Here is a 25,260-nt window from a genome sequence, read left to right on the forward strand (position 1 = left end):
TGGGAATTTCACCTAGGATTATCCCTTGGTGATACTTAAAATGAGTAAAATAGTTCTCTATCCTCCTTATTCAATTATATGCCTCCTACCTCTTCTGTAGTCTGCCCACCTCTTAAATCTTCCCACCAAAGACAAGTCAAGTTAAAGGAGAATTTGGGATCAAAATAGGGCATAGTTTACTTTCTTGATCAACAATAAGAAGATCCAGAAATACAGTATAAAATCAATCTTGGTCGACATTTAATCAAGAATTGGATGACTACCTACAAATATTAGAAAACAAAAGAAAGCACTGTTCAACATGGTGAGAAAAACAATGTTGAGATTAAAATTTAAAAAGGAAAACATATTCATATAGTTTTAAAAGACTATGAAACTCTGTTGTAATAAAGGAGAAAATATCTATTTTTAAAATAATTTAATAACTAAAGAAAGTAATCATGAATAAACAGAAAGGGCAATGGATGAAATGAGGAGACAAAGAGAGAGGAGAGACAGTAAGCACAAGCAAGCCAACCAGCTAATTCTCTACCTACTATTAAGTTTAGTTAAATAGGAATGAAATTTCTACTCAAGCAAAGAAAAACCACCAGAGGATACAGTACTATACCATATGATATGACTTGGTCCATTAATTTTAGGCTCAAATGTAGACTACTTTTAAAAAAATCAGCTGCACATTAATCCCTAGATTAGATAATTATTTCAGAATGTCTAAAAGGCAGTCAAAATTTCAGAATGTCTAAAAAATGCATGTAGTGCTGAGCAGCTTAATTTTAAAAGTCAGAAAACTAATTTATAACAAAAAAATGTGGAAAGGCCTTTTCTTGATTAAATAATCATATAAAAAGAAGTATATCGAAGCATTACTATTTGAAAAAGGTAAACCAGTGGCCTAAAACCTAAACACTGACAAAGACAACAAAGCTGACAGTTATTGGCCCAGCGTGGTGGCTCACGCCTGTAATCCCAGCACTTTGGGAGGCCGAGGCAGGCAGATCATGAGGTTAGGAGATTGAGACCATCCTGGCTAACACAGTGAAACCCCATCTCTATTTAAAAATACAAAAAATTAGCCAGGCGTGGTGGCAGGCGCCTGTAGTCCCAGCTACTCGGGAGGCTGAGGCAGGAGAATGGTGTGAACCCAGAAGGCGGAGCTTGCAGTGAGCCTAGATCGCGCCACTGCACCCGAGCCTGGGCGATGAGCGAGACTCCGTCTCAAAAAAAAAAAAAACCTGACAGTTATTTTAAATAGTAATGTTTCATATTATACCCATCAGTCCACATACTTTCTTCAAATGGTTTCAAAAAAGGGATAATTTCACAGTATAAAACTCATCAATTAGGAAACAAAATATTAGACGCAATGTCTTAGAAAGACAATAAGATATATAAGTATATAATCTCAAACTACAATCAATGATTCAAATGTAAGAAGTTACTCAATGACTGATATATGAGAAGCAAATTTACTTCAGATCAAAACCAGTTCCCAAAAAAAAAAAAAATTTAATGTACTTCATGTTTCAAAAAAGTACAGTATATGATTTTAGGAAGTTTGAGATTGCTTATAGTTTGCTTCCAATAGCTGTACTGAAGAAGACAGACTGGCTGGAAAGCTATCAATGGAAGCTAAAAGTCCATTTAAAAGACTGGAAAGAGTTCTTAAATTATAGGATCAAAAATTACTTCCACAGAATATATTGCTACTATCACCAGTTTAAATTACACGTTACTTAGAAGCCCATACAATTAGTTGGTTATGACTTTGTCTTCTCTCTTTCTGAGTCACATAGAAAATCTACTTCACAAATACTAAGAAATTTCTAAAATAGATAAAATTAGTATGAACAACAAAAACTTTTATGATAGTCATTTTAGGATGGTTAGTTGACACAGAGTTGCTATTGCAAATTTCATATAGTATCTCTATAAAAGAACATTTTTCAACAGAGACAGTAAGTACAGATATATACAACAAACTAGAGGTACATAAAATTTTACTATTCAACTCACAGAGAAGAACTCTATTCTTTTTTTAAAATTTTCCATACTTATGCAATCAAAATCAGTTAATAGATTATTCCAATTGTACACAAAAGTAAACTTGAAAGAGTATTAATTTAAAAACCCAAGGCATCAGATAAACCATCCAAACAAAAGTTACTAAATTTCAAATGTAAACTTCGGTAACTAGATTTCTTAGATTATTTAAAAAACAAAATCTCACTAGTGTAGACAGAGGGATAAGAGATGGAGGAGAAGGGAGACTGAGAGACTTCCATAATAGAGATATTTTTTTAAGCAGTGCTCACGACCTCGCTATTTTATCTCCATTCCCAAGTGTGCTTGTCCATAAAACCTGTTCATTGGTAAATGGTCATAACTGAAGCACTTTCTTAAAATACTTAATCTTTCCCGTTTACTTTTTATTGACCTCATTCATTTACTTGGTAGAACATACCAGAAAGATCATCAAACGTCAGATATTTAATTAGAGCTTAATAAATAATTCTGAATTGAATCACAAGTTAATGATCACTGGGTCTAAGAATTTGGAAACTTGTGTTCTAAAGACTATCCCTCCCACTATTCTTATATAACTCACTATTTACTAATAAAAATCGATACTTGTGTTTTACTTTATAAATCATTTTCAAATGCATAATTCCATTTAAATCTAACAATGACTAATTTAAGATATTATGAGGATATTGTTCCAGATTTACCAACTCAGAAAAATGAGGCTTGAAGAATTTAAGTACTTGGACAACACATAGGTAGTAAGTGGTAGAATGGGAGTAAAATCTAAACATTCTGACTCCTAAAACATGTTTTTCACTATAACATGTTAATAGGTCTCATTATCCTCATTTGAAAAAATTGAAGGTTGGAATAAACGACTCTTACAGCTTTTTCTAGCTCAAAAGTCTCTCACACTGTGTAGAATTTGGAAAAATACACAATTAAAGATATTTAAAACTGTAGTTTTTTTTATAATGCTTTATAGTTTATGATATACTGAGTCATTACTTATTGCATATTAAATCTTCTCAATAATTCTATTGTTAATCATGAATATTATTACTTACTCGCAAAAGGGAAACTGCCATACAAATATTTTAGTGACTCACCTGAAGAAAACATTCTTCTTTAAGAATTCAAGGTTTCTATAGTTATATTCTAAACCATTATTAAATTTTCAATATTTTAATTTAGTACAGTCACTAAACTCTGTCATTCATTTGTAGATTTTTAAATATATTACAGTTTATATTTGGATTCCAATAACATTTTTAACTTATATAAAAGCTCTTTTGGTAAGCCGAATATATACAAATATATATGCATATATGTGTAAAATGGGTGCCACCTTACCTCCATCCCCATCATCGGATCCTCTGAAACTAGGATCTTTTAACATGTCAAGCTCAGCTAACATGCGCACATAAAGTGCATTCTGTCTGAAGGAAGGATAAAATCTTTCATCTCGTAGCATCAGTTCATATACCTTGGTGAAATAAATCAAGATAGTCAACAATTAATACAGGTATGTGGTGATTTTTACGAAATAAAATTTCACCAAAAGACACACCGAGGTCTTGTCATAATGTATCATAGTTACACGCTGTCAGCAATAAGACTTTTTCACAACAAATTATTTCCTCTGATCCCTCCAGTAACTAAATTATATTGAAAAAAATCCTACTGCAACACAAGTCACAGACAGCATGTTCTGGGAAGTGTTTTCTGAGAAATAAGTACATGTAAAGGTTCAAGGCTCATGTTAATATCTAGCTCTACAATCAAATTCAAATAAAACAACCCAACTTAAGGATTTTCCTCAGAAAATAAACGAAATAAACAAAAATACTGGTTTACATTTCTGGAATTGAGAAGTATAATTGCCATAGCTTATCTTTTTAATACCACTCTACTTTTAAAAAGTTTTTAAAAACTAATTACATTACATAAAAGTATTTTTTCTCAAAAAACATAAAATGATAAATGCTGTACATAATAATACCTTCCTTTGAATGTCATCAAAGATTTCAGGGGTTGGATCTTCATGATTCAAAGTATCTGCTAATTTTGCTACTAAATAGTCATCAACAGTAACTCTTGGAGATGCCTAACAGAGAAAAATAATAGTAATGATCTCTGTAATTTCTTAATACAAGATGATACTTGATAGTATGATAATAATGGAATATAATATTGAAAATAACTGGCAGGTAAGAATCACTGGTTTGTAAATGACGCCTTGACATTTAAGAAGGATGAAACAGGACTAAATCCTTCTCTTCCTCATGTACTACATAGCAGACTTGTAAACAAACACGGATTTAAATCTCGACTTTTGCCTAACAAGTTATCTCTCACTAAGCTTCATTTACCCCATCTGTAAAATGGAGATAATACTATACAAGGTTATTTAAGATTATTGTAAGGATTAAAAGAGATCTATATAAGATATATACCATAGTGTCTGGCACATAGGAAACACTGTCATTAGGAGTTAGTGTTTAGTATTCAGTAGTACTAGATGTGTATTAATATGACTGATCAACAAATAAGTGATTTCATTTATTATCTGACACTAGAGAATCCTTTTGAATGTCCTTTAAAGAGACTACTATTATCCTAAATTTAGTTTTATAACCAATGCTGCAGCAAAGTTCCAGTGTGATATGGGGAAAGAAATCCTTAAAATTAATTCGTTTTAAGAACTTCCATTTCAAAGCATATAGTAACACAGATAACACAAGGAAATACAAAATTTGACATTTCAACTTCAAAAATTACTTTATTAAAAGAAAAAGTGCTGAAAAGCTAGACATGTCAACAGCTTCAGCACATCAACTTTTGCATTTTTAGTTCTGAAAAGTCTGGAGAGTAAATGAGCCCTAGAGACAACTTTTAGAGAAACTAACAAAAAAATTATTTACATAACTTCTCTAATTTATCCAATAAAATAAGGAACAGGTTGGATAAATCAAGAAAGGAGAAAAAAAAGTAAACATCAGGGTATAAATATGTAGGAAAAGGGCTATACAACTTCTAATGCCCCATTGTCAATTCGACACTTTTGTTAGTAAACCTAAGCAGGTTGTGTGGTTGTTGTTTTTCTGAGTGGGATGCTTATTTGTTTTGTGTTTTGGGGGGTAGCAGAGTTGCCCCGAAATAAAAACAGGAGAACTAAACAGCTTCGAGTATGTAACAAATATTAGAGAGGAATATGATGTTACTTGGTTTTGCCCTTTCATCTGCCCTCTAAGCTCACTAAACTCACTTTCTAGGAAATAAAAAGGGTGAATTTGAAAAATAATATTTTACAATTATTTAAACTTTACTTTTTCCTATATATCTCAAGTACACAGAATGGATTAAGCCACATCTTTGGTATAGGATGACCAACACTTTTAGTGTACCAACATGAAACACAACCAGTCAGGATCCCCTCTTCCAAAAAAAGTAACACAAAAATAATATTTATATGGCCAGGCATGGTGGCTCATGCTTGTAATCCCAACACTTCAGGAGGCCAAGGCAGGCGGATCACTCGAGGCCAGAAGTTTGAGAACAGCCTGGCCCACATAGCAAAAACCCTGTCTCTCTAAAAAAATACAAAAATTAGCTTGGTGTGGGTGCATGCCTGCAATCCCACCTGCTCGGGAGGCTGAGGCAAGAGAATTGCCTGAACCTGGGATGCAGAGGGTGCAGTGAGATTGTGCACTCCAAACTTTACGACAGAGTGAGACTCTGTCTCAAAAAACAAAACAAAACAACAAAACAACAACAAAAAAGAAATATTTGTACGCGTGTTATTACTTTAACGTGAAAATATAAAAGTGAATGCTTTCCCAAAATTCTCTCTTAATGTGTATTCTTTACTTTTCTATTACAGAAATGTGATTATTTAAACAAACCAATGGGACTAGCTAATAGTGGCAAATAATCTGTGTGAGACAAATACAATAATATGTAATTTACAATGTTTGTAACCTCTGATGTACCATTAAACCTTTTATAAAATCTATTGGATACTTAAATGTTATAGGTTATATTGTTTTGTATTCTTAAAATATAGAAAGACTTTTTAAAAGGCAAATGTACATAAAAGCAGAATGTATGTGCAAAACAGGTATTATCTATATTTAACAAAAATAAATAATGACTTTTCTATCGAGTCCATGATGCAGTAGGATATTTTTGCTTTTTCTGTTTCCTTCTCTAATAATACTCTTCTGAACTGCCTGAAGCCTTTAGGACATCTTTTTGTGCAGTGTTACCACTGAATATAGTCAAACATAAAAATTCACCTTGATTTTTAGATCTGCTCTTTTCAAGCCCACCTCACACTTATTTCTTGTGTCAATCCAAAGTGAAGGATCAAGTTAAATAACCTTTCTTTAAAAAATTTTTTTAGAGACAGAATATCGCTCTGTTACCCAGGCTGGAACACAATCGTGTGATCATGGCTCACTGCAGCCTTGATATCCTGGGATCAAGCCATCTTCCTGGCTCAGCCTCCCAAGTAGCTAAGAATACAGCCTTGTGCCACCAACTCCAGCTAATTTTTTCTCTTTTTCTTTTTGTAGATACAAGGTATTGCTATGTTGTCCATGCTGCTCTCGAACTCTTGGCCTCAAGCAATCCTCCCACCTTGGGCTCCCAAAGTACTGGGATTTCAGGTGTGAGCCACTGCGCCTAGCCTAAATAACCTTTCAACAAAATAATTTGGGCATGTAATAATTGGGATTTTATTTATTAAAAATAGGTTTTTAAATGCGTAGAAATTTGATTTTGGTGCTCAAAAAAAAGTCTAAAAACCATATACATGGCTTGTTTGGTAGGTATATCAATTGTTTGTCAATCAGGTCTTTTCCATCTATAAATTCATCACACAGGCTATCCATGCCTACAATGCTCATTTTTGAATACTTTGAAGCATAATGATGTTATCATAAGTTAAATCCCTTTATGAGGAAAAATGGTTTTTAAATAGACAAACTTTTGAAACTGAAGTTCAATTCCAGATAAATTAGTTTTAGTAAAGAAATTTAGAAAATCCTGTTTAAGTTGGCTTTTCTGGTGACACATTTTTTTTTTTAAATATTCAAGTAGTCTTATTTCAAAAACAGGAGTCATTCTGTTAACTATATGAGTTTTTACCACAACCTACATGTAACATCAAACAACTCAGGTCAGTCTGTCAACTCTTCTCTAGGCTGCTTTTGGCCTCGTCAAAGATCACCTACCAATTTTAGAGAAACAGTATATAAATTTCTGTTTACTGTAATCCTTTTCTCCATTTTCATTTAAAAAGTATTTCAAATTAGAGAAAAACATTTTTTTGTCCTATACTTAAAAAAATACGATTTTACCACAGACCAAGATTTTAGCATTTTTTCTATAGCCAGCAAAAATTAGACCTAATTAAGTAAATTATCTTCTTTTCTATTTCTTGAGTTAGTGTGGCAATCTGTGTCTAAAAATTTGTCCACTTTAAGTTGTTTAATTTGTTGTCATAAAATTGATCATAGTATTTGCTTACTCCTTTTAATTTCTGTAGGGTCAGGATTCATGTCTCCTCTTTCATTTATGAATCTGGTTATCTGTGTCTCCTCCCATTTTTTCATGGCCAGTCTAGCTAAAGGTTTGTCAATATTGTTGATATTTTCAGAGAACCAACTTTTGGTTTTAGATTTTCACTATGGTTTTTCTGTTTTCTATTCACGATTCTCATAATAATCTTTGTTTTCCTTCTTCTGTTTGGCTTGGGTTTTTCATTTCTAGATTTTTAAGGTAAAAACTTAAGATTGTTGATTGTAGATCTTTTATCCTACACATTTTTAGAGCTACAAATATTCTTCTAATCACTAAGTAGCTGCATCTCATGAATTCTGATACAATGCATTTTCATTCTCAATTAAAAATATTTTCTAGTTTCCTTGTCACTTTTTGTTGACTCAGAGGCTATTTAGAAATATGTTGTTTAATTTTCGATTATTTGTAGTTTCCCCAAATTTCCTTTTGTTGATTTCTAATTTGATTCCATTCTGATCAAAGAATTATTCCAATACTTTTAAATGGAGATGACTTTTATGGCCTTGCAAATGATTTATCTGGGAGAATGTTTCATGTGTTCTGGAAAATAATGTGTATTTTGCTGTCATTAGAGGAAACAGCCTATAGAATAATATACATATATGTATTACAGTATTACATATATTACATATTACATATATTACATATAATATATACATAAATTACAATATTATATTAGAATTATTATATTATTAGAATATTACATTATTAGAATAATACATGTATTCTATAAGTTCTAAAGCAATTCTATCCTATATATGTATTCTATACATTCTATAAGCTATATAATCACATAAAATATACTCTATAGACACTACAGATGTATTACATTCTACAGAATTATAGTATAGTATATATATTCTTCTATAGGATTGAGTGAGTTATAATGTTCCTGAAGTCTTGTATATCCTTGATGTTTTTCTAATTGTTTTATCAATCATCGCAAGTGGGGTATTGAAGTCTCCAACTATAACTGTTGAATTGTCTCTCTTACCCTTCAATTCTGCAAATTTTTGTTTCATTCATTGGGGGGCTGTTATTAAATGTATATGTGTTTAATACATACATTTAAACATATATACATTTTTTAAAAATATATATGTACTCTCTTTTGTTTATTTTTGCATGGTTTATCTTTTTCTATACTTTTACTTTCAGCCTGTGGTGAATCTAATATGTGACCTTGAATCTTGATTCTGTCATTTACTATTTGCATGACTGTGGACATGATAATTTGACTGCCTAAACATCAGAATCTTCACTTAAACGAGGATACAGACAGACAGGAAGATTGTTATCGATTAAAGGAAACAACGTTTTTGAGGTAGTCAGCCTGGCATAAGCAATGGATTACAAAAATTATTAATAATACTGATAAAGAAGAAAACAGTAATCAAAATAAACTCTCACCTTTTCTGATAAATACTGTTCATAAATTCCAACAGCAGCTGCTCTTAAAAGACCTTTGGTTTGGTTGGTTTGATGTTTTCCATCTCTCTGACGACTTAATAAAACTTCTAGCTGCTGTTGGGCGGTAACCCGGTATCCTTCCACTGTCATCCAAAAGAATAGATGTGCTTGACCTCCAGTTTGCTGCATGTAATCTACCAATCAAAAATCCATAATAACATAAATATTAGTGTCACACAATTTGGGGTCCATGTAGTTGTATGACAAGTAAAGAAGGACTAAAGTTTCAAGTGTTTAAAACTCCACATTTTGAAAATGTTTTAGCAAATCCCTGAGGTGAAAATATAGTTGTAAATTAGTTATGCTAAAAAAAACAGTTATGTTAAAAACAAAAGTGAAGGAATATATTTCATAATTTTTTAAATCCCACTTTTCATGATAAAATCTCTAGTGAATAAATTTGTTACATAAAACATTCAACATTTGTTCTCAATAAAGACTGTTATAATATGAATATTTCTAGATATATTTTTTAAAATGACTCAACAAACCACATATTTATATTTTTATCACAAAAATGAAAATGTATAGAGGTTTACTGAAAATGTCCTCCAGATAAAAGCAACTCTAATGTAATAGTAGTAAAATCTAAATTAAAAATATATATATTAAAATGGTATAAAATGGTATTAAAATCCCTCATGTACACATGAACAAAAATGATACAAACAGGTTTATACATTGTATGTTCCCAATAAAGTACTCTTTCTCAATGAATTTTAATTTGCATTAGAATCTCCTAGAATTTATTTTAAAAGCAATTTGGTAAATGCACATTAGTTTTGAAAACTATTTCCTTCAAAACAAAATAAAGCTCTACCTCCATGGTTTCTAAAGAAAAACATTTCAGAGAATAAAGAGAGGACTGAATTTGGCACGCAAAATATTAACTACTTAAAATTTAATAATATTTAAAATTCATAAAAATTTCAAAGAAGATGTGGGAGTGTGAAACACCAGAATTCTCTCTCTCCACCTCCACAGCAAGTGCAATGGCAGAATCTGATGTAACTAATTTGGAACTCTGGAATCTACTGAAGATTTGCAATATTTAGGGGAAGGCTTGGGAAGTAAGCTTTGGTTAATTTCAGTTCATTTCAGCTGCGGCACAACTGCAGCTACCCATTCCCCACTCCCAGACCCCTAGAACAAGTAGCTATGCATGCACTCCAGAATTAGCTTGTACACAGCAAGCAGGAACCAGGGTGGACAAAAAACAACTTGTCCTTCAAATATTCAGAATCTAGGCTCTGACAGCACACTGCTGCTTCTGATCACAGAGGTGCACACAATATAGGCAGCCTTTGTTGTTGCATATCTCTTGATTGGTCCAAGCCCCTTTACTTCCTGCTGAAGTAACGAGCAAGGTATTTAGAAGACTGGCACCCTTTCTCCCTTGACTCCCACAGTTTTATATTTTTCTCCCTTTGGGAGCTATGCATTAAAAATGAGGACATTCAAAAGCAACCACATATGTGGGAAAATTAGAAAATGACTATACCTGCCCAGGGAAAAGCACAAGCTCAGAATAGTCTTGAGAAGACTTTAAGTTTATACCTCAGGCTGATCCTTAGCATAGACAGCCTACATATTAAAAATAAAAACAGTAACAACAATAAAGAACAGCAAACCCTAAGGAAAGGGAAGAAAGTGATTTCCAGAGTTACTACATTATTAGATTCAAATAGCTAGTTATTTATACACACACACACACACACACCCCCCACAAGGCACACAAAGTATGTGGCAAGTGTGGCCCATTCAAAGAGGAAAAAAAATCAACATACATCAACAGAAACTGTCCCCAAAAAAGACCTGACGGAATATCTACTAGAAGAAGACTTTAAAATAACTACCTTAAAGATGCCCAAAAGACTAAAGAAGGATGTAAAGAAAGTCAAGAAAACAATCTATGGACAAAACGGAAAGATCCATAAAGAGACAGAAAACCTAGAAGAAACCAAAATAAAATGATGGAGGTGAAAAGTACATAACTAAAATAAAAAATGCACTGAAAGAAATTTAAGGTAGATTTGAGCAGGCAGAGGAATCAGCAAATGTAAGGATAGAATAATAAAAGTTGTAGATTCGAGAAACAGAATGTAAAAATATAAAGAAGAGTAAACAGAGCCTAAGGTACCTGCAGGATCAAGTTACATGTGGGAGTTCTATAAAGAGAAGACAGAGAGAAACAGTCAGATCATATTTGAAGAAATAAGTGAAAATTTCCCAAATTTGAAGAAAGGCATGAATATAAATATCCAAAAAGCTCAACAATCTCCAACTAAGATGAATTCAAAGATATCCACATGGAGACACATTATAATTCAACTTTCAAAATATAAATCATCCGAAAGCAGAAAGAGAAAAACAACACATATAAAAAACCCAAAAGATTATCAGCGGATTTCTTTCAAGAAACTTTGGAGGCCAGAAGGTGATGGAGTGATATTCAAAGTGCTAAAAGAAAAATATTGTCAACCAAGTTCCTATATCTGACAAAACTATACTTCACAACGAGAGAGAAATAAGGATTCACAGATAAACAAAAGCAAAGGAAGCATCTTACCATAAGACCTGCCTTGCAAAATGTGCTGAAGGGTAAATTAAACAAATGGACACTAGATAGTAACTTAGTACCTTGAAATCATATGAAGAAATAAATATCTCAGTAAAAATAAAAATATGGGCAATTATAAAAGCTAGTATTATTAACAATGATTTGTAACTCCTATTTTTTTTGTTTTCTATGTGACTGGAAAGACGAATATGGTTTTTAAAAAATTAATTATCAATCTGAAAGCCAGAAATATTGTACTTTGTTACTGCACATCCTGGTTTCTACATAATTTACAAAAGTAACTCATTTAAATAAGAACTATTAGTTCATATTTTGAACACACAATTTGTAAAGACTTAGTTTTGTGACATCATCAAAAGAGGGATGGTGACAGAGCTGTAAAGGAGCAAAGTTTTGACTGCATTTGAAATTAAGCTGATATAATTTCAAATTACAGTGTTATAAATTTAGGATGTTACATGTAATCCCCATAGTAACCACAAAAAAATAGCTACATAATATACATAAGAGGAATTAGAAATTTAAACATGTTACTACAAAAAATCAACTAAATACAAAAGAAGTCACTTATGTAGAAAATGACTATCAAAAAAGATATAAAGCATGTAGAAAACAAATAATAAGATGACAGAAGTCTTTCCTTATTAATAATTACTTTAAATGTAAATAAACTTTCTAATCAAAAGACAGAGACTGGCAGAATGGATTAAAAAAATCAATCCAATGATATACTGTCTACAAAGATTTTAGATACAAAGACATAAATAAATTGAAAGTGAAAGGATGAAAAATCACATCACATGCAAACAGCAACCAAAATAGAGCAGGGGAAGCTATACTAGTATCAGGAAAAATAGACTTTAAATCAAAAAAGGTTAAGATATAAATAAGGTTATTATATATTAATAAAAGATTCAGCATAACAAAATGATACAACAATTATAAACATTTTCATACCTAGTAACAGGTCATCAAAATATATGAAACAAAAACAGACAGATTTGAAGGGAAAAAGAGATAGTGCCACAATCATAGTTTGAGATTTCAATGCCCCACTCTCAGTAACGGATAGAACTAGACAGAAGATGAGTATGGAAATAGAGGACTTAACACAATATAACAGGTAGATTTAACAAACATACAGAACACTTTCCAACAACAGCATACAGCTTCTTCTCAGGTACACATGGAACATTTTCTAAAACAGACCATACAGTGGGCCACAAATTGAATCTCATAAAGTTTTTAAAAATGGATATCATGCAAAGTATCTTCTCCAACTACAATGGGATAAAATTATAAATCAGTAACAAAATTAAAACTGGAAAACTCATATATTTTTGGAAATCAAACAACACACTTTTTATTTACCCTACTTATCCTTTGAAAACATGAAAACACACTCACACAACCAATAGATCAAAGAAGAAATCACAAGAGAAATTGGAAAATACATAAAGATTAATTAAAACAAACATAACATACCAAACTAATGGGACACAGCAAAAAGGAAAATCTCAAATCATCTTTCCTTATGTTGTAAAGCTTTCTAACTGTATAATGTAAGGAAATAGAAAAAGAACAAATTAAACCCAAAGCTAGCAGAAGGAAAGAAACAGTAAAGATTACAGCAGAGATAAACAAAAGAGAGAACAGAAAAATAGTAAAAGTCAATGAAAGCAATAGTTGATTCTTTGAAAAGAGTGACAAAATTGACAAACATTTATCTAGGAGGACAAAAAGAGAGAAGACTAAAATTACTAAAATTGGAAGTGAAAGTGAGGATATTACTAATGACTCTACAAAACTAAAAGTACTATGAACAGCTGTACGCCAATAAATCGGATATCCTAGTGGAAATGGAAAAATTCCTAGAACACAGAAAATCTACCAAGACTAAATCATGAAGAAATTGAAAATCTGAGGAGACTGATAGGTAGTAAGGAGACTGAATCAGTAACCAAAAATCCTCAATAAAGAAAAGACCTGCACCTGAATAGCTTTACTGGTGAATTCTATCAAATATTTAAAGAAAAAGTAACACCAATCCTTTTTAAATTTTTCCAAAAAATTAAACAGGAAACACTTCCTAACTCACTCTATGAGGCCAGCATTATTCTGAAAACAGAGCCAGATAAAGATAGTACAAGAAAACTACAGACCAATGTTCCTTATAAATATTGACATAAAAATCCTCAATAAAATACTAGCAAAACAAATTCAGCAGCATATTAGAGATTATACACCATGACTAAGGTAGCATTTATTCCTGGAATCCAAAGATGGTTGAACATACAAAAAAAAAAAAAATCAATGTAATACAGCACAACAGAATGAAGGATAAACACCACATATCTTAATTGATGCACAAAAAGCATTTCACAAAATTCCACACTTTCATGACAAAAAGACTCAATAAACTAGGAACAGAAGGCTACTACCTCAAAATAATAAAAGCTGTAAATGAAAAAGCCCACAGTGAATATTATACTCAATGATGAAAGACAGAATACTTTTCTTTCAGATCAGGAACAAGACAAAGATGCCTGCATTTGCCACTCCTGTTCAACGTAGTACTGGAAGTACTAGGCAGAGAAATGAGGAAAAGTGGAGGGAAGGGAGAAGAGGTAAAGGGAGAAGCGAGTGTGTGCACGTGTACACACACACACACACATGAATATTATTCAGCGTTAAAAAGGAAGGAAATTCTCACATATGCTGTAACATGGATAAAACTTGAGGGCATATTCATGTTAAGTGAGTAAGCCAGTCACAAAAAGGCCAACACTGTACAATTCGACCTACATGAGGTACTCAGGAGTAGTCAAAATCATAGAGACAGAAAGCAGAATGGGTTGCAGGGGTTGAAGGTGTGGGGAATGGAGAGAGTTGGTGTTTAATGAGTAGAGTGTCAGTTTTGGAAGATAAAAATAATTCTGGATATTGATGGTTGTAATCTCTGTACAACATCATGAATACATTTAATATCACTGAACTATACACTTAAAAATAGTTGAGATACTAAATTTTATGTGTATTTTACCACAATAAAAAATGGAAAAAGAAATTCAATGGCTGTATCATTTAAACAGAATTGATCTACCTACCCATAAAAAATTGTAGTGCAACATTGTCTACAAGAATGCTGTCCAGGGGGACTGTGCAAAGTTTCCCAAAGTTTGCTGCAAGTTTCACAGTATTTATTTCCTACAGGCAAAAGTGAATATAAGTTAATATTTTATCTAATCATTCATTGTTAAAGATGTTTACATAAATATAAGGAAAAAAATCAAGCTAAAATGGAGTAAAGATGAAGTTCTTCCCTTCTCATGCATGTTGTTTCCCAATAGATATACATTCTGTGAATTTAAATTCCAAGTGTCACTTAGCAAATTAAAAATATTAGCACATTAAAAATATTAGCATTCAACTCTTTCAATATAAAATAAATAGAAATCACTATATTTTCAATTATTCTCTCTCTATATATATTCCAAATGAAAATGAACATTCCAGAGGCTAAAAGGGTGAAGGAAATGTTTAATATATGCAAGAATTTTTAAAACTCAACATTTTCATGTATAAAGTCTATTTATTACTAGGAAAACAAAATATGCCTAAAGAGTAATTTTGCTCCTAACTCAATAAAAATCTCTAATTATTACAGAAAATGTGTTTTTTTCCAGACTCTCTAAACAGTGAATTTCAGACATACTTTTCAAAGTCATAGAGCAAGGAAACAACCTACACATGAAAAAAAAAAAAGGAAAAGTTGGGTTCAAAATTTAAAGAGCATCTACGTATCAGGCATTGTGCTAGTTACATTACACATATTACTTCATTTAATCTGCACAGCAATACTGTTGGATCTGTATCACCAAGCCTACTTAACAGATAAGGAAAACGAAGATGAAAAAGGTTGCCTATTAAGTCGCAAAGCTGGTAAGTATGACTATGTGTTTTCAAATGCTGCTGCCCTTTCCATAACAGCCATAATGTTTCTATGAATTATTCATTTTCACTGGCTTCTCTATATTCCCAAATCCATATTTCAGAACCCTCTATTTAAAAAAGAAAAATAGGCAGGTTTACCGTAAATGAAGTAGGCTGCCATATTCAGAGGCAGATACTAAATTAAGCATAAGTGGTAAATAAAGGAAAATGAAGAGAATTAAAAAAGAAAAACAAATCCATCTCTATAATTTGTATTTTCCTTCATGTAAGTACTGAATAATAACAGCGAATTGACTTTCAAAGTCCGGTAGAGAGCAATCTAGAGCCAGCACATGATTTCTAATAAGTCTCCCTTCTTCAAATTGTATCACCTCTTTATCCTGCCCAGCAGCGGCTCCACAGATACAGGATGGGAAGGAAAATTCACTGAGGATAAAGGTTTCTAAGATTTCAAGATAAGTAACATAGCTACGTAACTGCAAATCCGTGGGGATTCTGAGTTTATTTACAAAGGAAAACACTGTATGATCTGAGCTCATTAAAAAATAAAAGCTTGTATTCAAAATGGAATTGACAGGCTTGCAAACAAAATATCTAAATTTTAAAAGGATTCAATATCAAAAAGTGCCTGGGAAAAAACACTGAGTAATGACACTCAAAGATCACTACCTCTGAGATCTAGATAAGGAAGTAAAGAAAAGCACAAGTGAAACTGTATCTTTCTTCTATGCTAATTTGCATGAGTATATAAACTAGTTTTAAAATATAGTTAACCAAAACAAAGGTACACACACACACACGCGTAACAAATATGGCCCTCAAGTAATGTTTCTTAAGTTATAATTCATCTAGAAAACTAAATTTAACGTGTTTTTTTGTTTTTTTGAGACGGAGTTTTGCTCTTGTTGCCCAGGCTGGAGTGCAATGGCATGATCTCGGCTCACCGCAACCTCCACCTCCCAGGTTCAAGTGATTCTCCTGCCTCAGCCTCCCGAGTAGCTGGGATTGCAGGCATGTGCCACCACGGTTTTTAAAAATAATTCTTCTATTCCTTAGGGAATTTAAATACACTGTAAAATTATAAGACCAGAGAGTCATAAATAAATTTTCAAAACAGAAAACCACAGCAAAAATGTGACCTCATTAAAAACCTAAGGGTATTAAGAAATGCTTTTTCCTGCTTTAAAGCCCCAAATGTCTGCTCTCCTTTAGGGCAAAACTTCTCTAAAGAGCAACTATCATTCCTGTTTCTAATTTACCTCTTCTCATTCTCTCATGGACGAACTCCAATTAAGATTTTCTCCACTACTCCACAAAAAAATGTTCTCATTAGATCACCAATAATCTGGAAGGTAGTAAGTCCACTGATCAATTCTCAGTCTTCATCTTTCTCCATGTTATCCTTTGATACACCTCATCTTTCCCTTTTATAAACACTTTTTGCATTTGGCTTCTGAGATATTGATAGGGAAAGGGTGCACAAAATTCTAGGCAGAAAAGGGCAGTCCCTAGCGAAACACCACCCTCAAGCCAAAAAGCCTGAGACCGGAGCCCTAAGTGAAAACTTACATCCCTGTTTTCCTGCTCAAATGTTGCCTTTTCCTAAACCGCCCATGGCCGCACACCACCGCATTCTGTACCTATAAAAACCCCAGACTCAGTTGATAGCCAAGACTACGGCTGGATATTGGAGAGAAGCGACTGGACTTCAAAGGGACAGCTTGATGGCATAACTTCAGAAAGAATCCAAATGGAGACAGTCGGACTTCAGGGGAAGATTACCTACCTGCCCCATTCCCCTTTTCAGCTCCCCTTCCCACTGAGAGCCACTTTTATCGGCCATAAAATCTCCAGTATTTACCATCTTTCAACTCATTCATGCAACTTCATTTTTCCTGGATGCCGAATAAGAGCTCAGAAGCCACGAGTGCAGACACAAAAGGCTGTCACACTGGCCCTTTGCCCTCACCGGCGGAGGGCAACTGCCTCATGCAAAAAGGCAAATGGTCCACTGAGCTGTTAACCCTTAAGCCATCCACAGACAGCAGAGCTAAGAGAGCACTGTCACACACCTTCTGGGGCTTTGGGAGTCACAGGCACCCCCAACTGGACAGCTGTAGGGCCTGAACAGGGTTTGCTCTTGCCAGCACTAATGCATCTGGGCCAGTTCCTCCATCCACTCACTTGTGCACTCCCTGTTGTGAGGGGTGGAATACAGTGGGCCCGAGTGACTGGAGTTTGATCTCGCCAGTACCGAAGTGGCAGGCTTGTTCCAGCACTCCTTCACTCAAGTTCTCACTCGTTTGCTTGCACGCCCCCCACCACAAGAAGTTGAGAATGGCAGGATGAGTAAACAAGGCACCCCTGCTGCAAGTCCTGCGAAGGGGTCAGGGAAATATCCTGCTTCAATATCACATGCTCAGGTCTTCCTCCAATCTCACTGGCTATTTACTCTGTTTCTTTGGCTAGACTCTTTACTTTGTCTTAAACTCTATTCCCTGAAGTGTAGTAGGACCAAGTCACCAATGCATTCCTACTTACACACGCTCTTTTAGATAACATCATCCAGTCTCTCATTAAACATCTGATAATTGTTGAGAATTTACAAAATTCGTCTCCATCACTAACTTTTCCTGAGAACTCAAGATTACCAAGTAGCATGTCTACTTGAATGTCAAACAGGGATATCAAATTAAAATACCCAAAACTCAATTCTCTTTTCCAAACCTCCTCCTCTCTCTGTGTTACCCAATTCAGTAAACAGCACCACTATTTATACAGTTGCTCAAACCAAAATACCCTGAAATTGTCCTTGAGTTATTTTTTTTTCCTTCTCACCCCATATTCACTCCATTAAGAAAATCCTACTAGCACTATATCCAGTCTCTAATCGCTTCTCACAACCTCCATAGACATCTCTTACCTAGTTTTAAATCAGGAGTTATCGCAAATAATCTTTCAGTTTCCATTCTTACCCACATCGTCTCACACTTTGTGTCTATTCTTCACAAAGAATAAAGACAATAATTTTAACTTTTAGCTCGTAAGTCAGGTAATGTCACTTGCCAGGGCAAATCTCCAATTGACTTTCATCATAATTAGAATAAAACTCTTACTATGGCCAGTAAGACCATATATGACCATATAAAAGATCTAACCCCCCGGTTCTTCTATGACTTCATTCCTAGCACAATAGCTCATTCATTCCATACCAATCACAACGACCTCCTCCAATTCACCAAAGACATTCTTACCTTAGTGCTCCTGCATCTGCTCTCATGACTGCCTGTAAGATCGATACTTCAAAGGCAAGCAAAAATACAGCACAGGACTAACTGCCTCATGTTATTTAGATCTCACTACAATCAAGTGTCATCAAACCTCTCAGCACCTATCTAAACCAGTCCAAGACATTTTCTATATGCTACTTTGCTTTATTACTGTTTTTTTGCAGTAGATATCACCACCTGATATTATGCATCAGTTTGCTTACTGATTTATTTCCTGACTCTGCAACTAAAATGTAAACTCCATGAAAAGAGTTTGTCTACTTGGCTCTTCTAAAAAGCACCCAACTCACAAAACTGAATAAATGTAAATTTTGAGAACGATACCCAAGTAAGTGCATAAATAAATCAAGGAATAAAATAAAATCTTCAATTACTTTAACATTTTTCAGGCAGCACTTTAGTTAACCTTTTTGGCATGTTTTAACAAATATTTATATCACATTGTCGAAAAGAAAACTCTTTTTAAAGTCCTCTTGTAAAGTGCTGCACTGGGAAATGTCCTACTTTTTGTCCTTTACTGTGCATTTTAATCCCTATAAAGTATTTATAACTAAACATTAATTACATTAATTCAAAAGTACTTTACTTACTTTGCCTGACTGCAATCGCTGTATTCTTGAGTCACATACCTTCTTTACGAATAGTAAGCTATTTATTTGATTTTTGATAGTGTTGATATCTAAAAGCAAACAAATCATGAACTAGAAAGTGGTAATGTTATTTATTAAATACTCATGCACTTACTGTAATTTAACAAAATAACCAACAATACAGCAATTGTTTTATTCAATAAAAGAAACCATCTGAAATTATACAGTGAAATTATTTCATTAAAAGTAAATCATGCCAATTACCTCCACTCTAGGGATAATTACAAAAATCACATTCTCACATTCTGAAAATAATCCTTTTACTCTAACTAAGCACATGTTAATCTAATAAGGAAGATTTAATTAAAGTGAAAACATTAATAGCAGAAAATGACATTTAGGTAAATTAACCAAAGTTTTGAAGATATAATAATCCTTCAAAAAATACTTTAAATTAAATACATTACTTACCATCACCAGCTGTATCTAGAGATCTAAGATACTGTAATTCTTCTGCTGCCTTATCTCTGACTGCTTCTAGCTCTCCAATATTGTCACTCAATTTAATAATGTTCATAAAGGCCTCATAGTTGCAGTTAGAATCACGGATCTGAAAACAAGTTTAAGAAAAATAGGTGAAAGAGGAACTCACTTATTAAAAGGAAAACTGAATCCTGAGTGCCTACTATGTGCTAGGACAATTTGCTGCATACTCAGTGCTTACAACAAAAAGAAAAAAGCTCTGTATTTGGGCACCTATATTTGGGCACCAATGGTTCTTAGACTGCAAATAAAATAAAGTAAGTATTATATAGCATGCTTGAAACTGCAAGAATAGGAATATGCTCACAATATTTGATGATAGCAAAGAAGCCATGATGACTGGAAATAAACCAAAGACAAGCTGAGCAGAAGATACGGTCAGCAGCAATGGACAGCAAATCTTCTGTTATAGTATAAAGGTTTTAGCTTTCACTCTGAAGCAAGTCAGAAGTTAAACTGGAAGGTTTAAACAGAAGAGTAACACTCTCTAACCTAAAATATAACACAATCACTGTGTTGCTGTATAAAAATAAAGGCAGAGCCAAAAACACAAAAAAAGACCAGTTAATAATACAAGTGAAAGATAATATAGTCAGGGAGCAGGGTGGTGACAGTGGTGGTGTGGTACAAAGTGTTTTATAAAGTGTTTTCTGGTAAAAAGTGTTTTATAAAGACAACGCCAAAAGAATTTGCTGATAAATCAGATATGGCCATGAAATGAAGAGAACACAGAACTACACTAACATCGTTGGCCTGACAACTGGAATAGTGGAGTTACCACTAAACAAGACGGAGAAAAAAATTAAGAGATGCAGCATTTGCCAGGGACAGTGGCGGGGAGACAAAATATTATGAGGGTGCTTTTGGCAAAATTAAGTGTGAGATCTCATTAAATATAAAAATGGTCATTAGCATGCTTTTGAGTATGATGGACAAGAGTTCAGAAAGGAGGACTACACAGAAATATGCATTTAAAAGTCATTGACATGGCCGGGCGCGGTGGCTCACGCCTGTAATCCCAGCTCTCAGGGAGGCAGAGGCGGGAGGATAGCTTGAGCCCAGGAGTTCGAGACCTGCCTGGGTAATATAGCGAGACCCCGTTCTCCACAAAAAGGAAAAAAAAAAAAAAAAGATAAAAGTCATTGACATGGAGATGACACTTAAAACCATGAACATGGATGGAAATAATCAAGAGAATGAGGGTAGAGTGAAAAAAGAAGAGATCTAAGGAGAGATACTCAGAAGATTTACTTACACAGCAAAAAGACTGAGAAAAGCCAAAAACGTAGAAAAAAAAAATCAACAAACTTTGGTGTTCTAACAAGCTAAGTAAAGAAGTGTTTTTAAAAAATGATGGCTGGGTGCAGTGCTTGTAATCGCAGCACTTTGGTAGGCCAAGGCGGGCGGATCACCTTAAGTCAGGAGTTCGAGATCAGCCTGGCCAACATGGTGAAACCCCGTCTCTACTAAAAATACAAAAATTAGCTGGGCATGGTAGTAGGTGCCTGTAATCCCAGCTACTTGCAAGGCTGAGGTGAGATAATCGCTTGGGCATAGGAGGCAGAGGTTGAAGTGAGCTGAGATCGTGCCACTGCACTCCACGTTGGGCACCAGAGTGAGATTCTGTCTCAGAAAAGAAAAGAAAAAAAGAGAGGGAAAAATGTAGACAGCCAACAGTCAACCCTCTTATAAAGCTTTGCTGTAAAAAAAAATAAGCAGCAGAAAAGAGTACTGCCTAAAATGGAATGTAAGATCAATGACTTGCTTCATCTCTTTTTTAAGATGAGAGAGATAATGACAAAGGTGTATGATAATAAGAATGATCATATAAAGAGTAAAAATGTGATGGTACAGAGAGAAAGTGTAAAATTGCCAAAGCAATAAAATGAAATTGTCTAGAAGAAGTTGGTTACAATGCACACATAAAGGACTTGCTTTACCTAGATACATGGGTATTTCATCCACAGTAACAGAAGAAAATATAAAACATACATGCATAGATACAAGTTATGCATGTATGTGATAACAGGATATTACAAAACATCTCTTTTGATTTCCTCAATTTTTTCAGTGGAGTACTATGGTCATGAGCTAAGAGAAAAGATGTGAAAAAAATATGCTAAATGAAAGTGAAGGAAGTATAAAAGAGTTGATCAGAAGAGTGGAGCAGATAACATAACAGGAAAAATTTAATGATTGCAAGGCAAGAAAGAATAAGGGCACAAATGAGATTCGTGCTCATGAATTTAAAATGAGACCAGTGTAGGTTTCTTTTTTTTCATCAGCCACATTCACCTGCTTAAAAATAGGAATGGAGAAGCAGTTATGTTGGATTTAACCAGTGTTGTAGTGTCAATAAGCAAATAAAGAGGTAAAGAAGTCAGGATGTTACGGCCGGGCGCGGTGGCTCAAGCCTGTAATCCCAGCACTTTGGGAGGCCGAGGCGGGTGGATCACGAGGTCAGGAGATCGAGACCATCCTGGCTAACATGGTGAAACCCCGTCTCTACTAAAAATACAAAAAACTAGCCGGGCGTGGTGGCGGGCGCCTGTAGTCCCAGCTACTCGGAGGCTGAGGCAGGAGAATGGCGTGAACCTGAGAGGCGGAGCTTGCAGTGAGCCGAGATCGCGCCACTGCACTCCAGCCTGGGTGACACAGCGCGAGACTCTGTCTCAAAAAAAAAAAAAAAAAAAAAAAGAGGTAAAGAAGTCAGGATGTTATGGAGGGATTAATAACTATGACTGTAAATAAAATTTAAACTAAGCAAAGCAAGAAGAGTGGGCTGTGAAAAGGTAATAGACTTGAGATGTTATCTATTTTAAACAAAAAGCCAAATAACTGAATACTATAAAAGCACAAGACTATGTAAAAAGATGCATTACATAGAAGGGATCAATTATACAGTGGAAGCTGACTTCTGATTAAAAACAGAGGCAAGAGGAAAATAAAACAATTTTTAAAGTACTAAAAGAAAAAGTAGAGCAATTCTACATCAATGAAATATCCTTCAAACTTGGCAGTAAATGAAAATATTTTCAGCGAATAAAAAGGTCAGATAATTTGTCACAAGAAAATTGGCAATAGGCCGGGCACAGTGGCTCACGCCTGTAATCCCAACACTTTGGGAGGCTGAGGTGGGTGGATCATGAGGTCAGGAGTTCAGGACCAGGCTGGTCAAAATGGTGAAACCCTGTCTCTACTAAAAATACAAAAATTAGGCAGGCATGCTGGCAGGCACCTGTAATCCCAGGTACTTGGGAGGCTGAGGCAGAGAACTGCTTGAACCCGGGAGGCAGAGGTTACAGTGAGCCAAAATCATGCCACTGCACTCCAGCCTGGGCAACAGAGCAAGACTCCGTCTCAAAAAAATAAAATAAAATAAAATAAAGCAAATTAAAAAAAAGAAAGAAAGAAAGAAAGAAAATTGGCAATACACAGAATCCTAAAGAAAGTTCTTCAGAATGAAGAAAAATGACCACAAAACTAAAATTTGTACCTACAAAAAATAATAAGAGTACTGAAAATACTAAGTAAATGTATGAGCGTAAACAATTTTTTTCTGTTCTTTATTTCTTTAAGAAAGGGTGTTTAATGCAACAATAAGCATGGCACTGTGGAGTAAATTATGAGTGTAGATGTAAAATATATAATGAAAAAGAACAAAGGATGGGGGTAATTAAAATTATGCTATAGCAAGGTTCTTCATATTTCATATGAGGTGATAAAGTACTGCCCTCTAGGCATATGATGACAACTTAAAGAGGACACTAATTCCTAGAGCAACCACTAAAATAATAATGGTTGTAGTAACAAGGAATAGCTGGAAAGTCATTAAAATAATTAAACAGAATACAAGAATACCTTGTTTCAATTCCACTGTGCTTTACTATGACACTTCACACTGTGTTTTTTTAACAAACTGAAGTTTTCCAGCAACCCTGTGTCCAGAAACTCTTATCAGCATTTTTCCAACAACATGTGCCCACGTCATGGGCATAGTCACATTTTAATAATTTTCAGAATATTTCAGACCTTTTCATTATTACTGTATCTACTATGGTGATCAGTGATCTTTGATATTATTATTGCTTTGGTGCACTACAAACCATACTCATTTAAGATGACAAAATTAATTGATAAATTGTTTTGTATATTCTGACTGCACCATAACTGACCATTCCTCTGTCTCTCTCCCTCTAGCAGGGCCTCTCTATTAACTGAGACACAACAACACTGAAGTTAGACCAATTAGTTACCCTACAATGAACTCTAAGTGTTCAAGCAAAAGGAAAAGTCACATATCTTTCATTTTCAATCAAAAGCTAAAAATGACTAAGCTTAGCCAGGAAAATGTATCAAAAGCCAAGACAGACTGAAAGCTTGCTCTCTCACACTAAACAATTATCCAATATAAGAATACCGCCCCCCCCCCAAAAAAAAAAAAAAAAAAAAAAAAAGGTTCTTCAGGCAAATTAAAAGTGCTGCTCCAGAACAGATGAATGATAAACGTAAAGAACACTTATGGGTGATATGGAGAAAGTATTAGTGGTAAAGGATAGAAAATCACACCAGACAACATTCCGTTTGTCCAAAGCCTATTCCAGAACAAGGCCCAGACTAGCTTCAATTCTATAAAGGCTGAAAGAGGTAAGGAAACTGCAGAAGAGTTCGAAGCTAGCAGAAATTGGAGGTTTGAAGAAAGAAGCTGTCTCCATAACATAGAAGTACAAGGTGAAGCAGTAAGTCCTGATGTAGAAGCCATATGGCAAGTCATCCAGATTTAGTCTAGATCATTGATAATGGTGGCTACACTAAACAGATTTTTCACTGTAGACAAAACAGCCTTATATGGAGAAAAGATGCCATCTACTACCTTTACAACTAGAGAGTAAAAGCCAATGTTTGGCTTCAAAGCCTCAAAAGACAGAATGAGTACCTTGTTAGAGGCTAGTAGTGACTCTAAGTTAAAGCCAATGCTCATTTACTATTCCAAAAATCCTAGGGTCCTCAGGAATTATGCTAAATCTACTCTACCTTTGCTCCAGAAATGGAACAAGAAAGCCTGAATAACAGCACGTCTGTTTACAACATGGTCTACTAAATATTTTAAGCACACTGTTGAGATGTACCACTTACAAAGAGATTCCTTTCAAAATATTACTGCTCACTGACAACACACCTGGTCTCCCCAGGGCTCTGATGAAGGATATCAATGTTGTTT

At 34.2% G+C, this 25,260-nt stretch overlaps 1 protein-coding gene across 11 annotated transcripts in view; it reads right to left on the bottom strand.

The window, feature by feature from the left end:
* SNX13 (sorting nexin 13) overlaps positions 1-25,260 on the bottom strand; it is a 160,055-nt gene that overhangs the window by 44,993 nt on the left and 89,802 nt on the right. For 9 of the 11 annotated variants that reach the window (XR_002521035.2, XR_645034.2, XM_017956876.3 and 6 more), the window contains 6 exons: positions 19,968-20,106; positions 19,497-19,585; positions 14,770-14,869; positions 9,022-9,215; positions 4,028-4,132; positions 3,379-3,511 (listed from right to left, as the gene is read on the bottom strand). Coding sequence is in view for 8 of the 11 variants with exons in the window: in XM_017956876.3 (XP_017812365.1) it covers positions 3,379-3,511; positions 4,028-4,132; positions 9,022-9,215; positions 14,770-14,869; positions 19,497-19,585; positions 19,968-20,106 (760 nt within the window). In the remaining 3 variants the exon portion in view is untranslated. Of the gene's footprint in view, positions 1-89; positions 264-3,378; positions 3,512-4,027; positions 4,133-9,021; positions 9,216-14,769; positions 14,870-19,496; positions 19,586-19,967; positions 20,107-25,260 lie in introns of all 11 variants that reach the window. The other 2 variants (XR_002521033.2, XM_009203288.3) reach the window with 2 other exon arrangements.

This window comes from Papio anubis, chromosome 4 (assembly GCF_008728515.1).
Source record: "Papio anubis isolate 15944 chromosome 4, Panubis1.0, whole genome shotgun sequence".
NCBI lineage: Eukaryota > Metazoa > Chordata > Mammalia > Primates > Cercopithecidae > Papio > Papio anubis.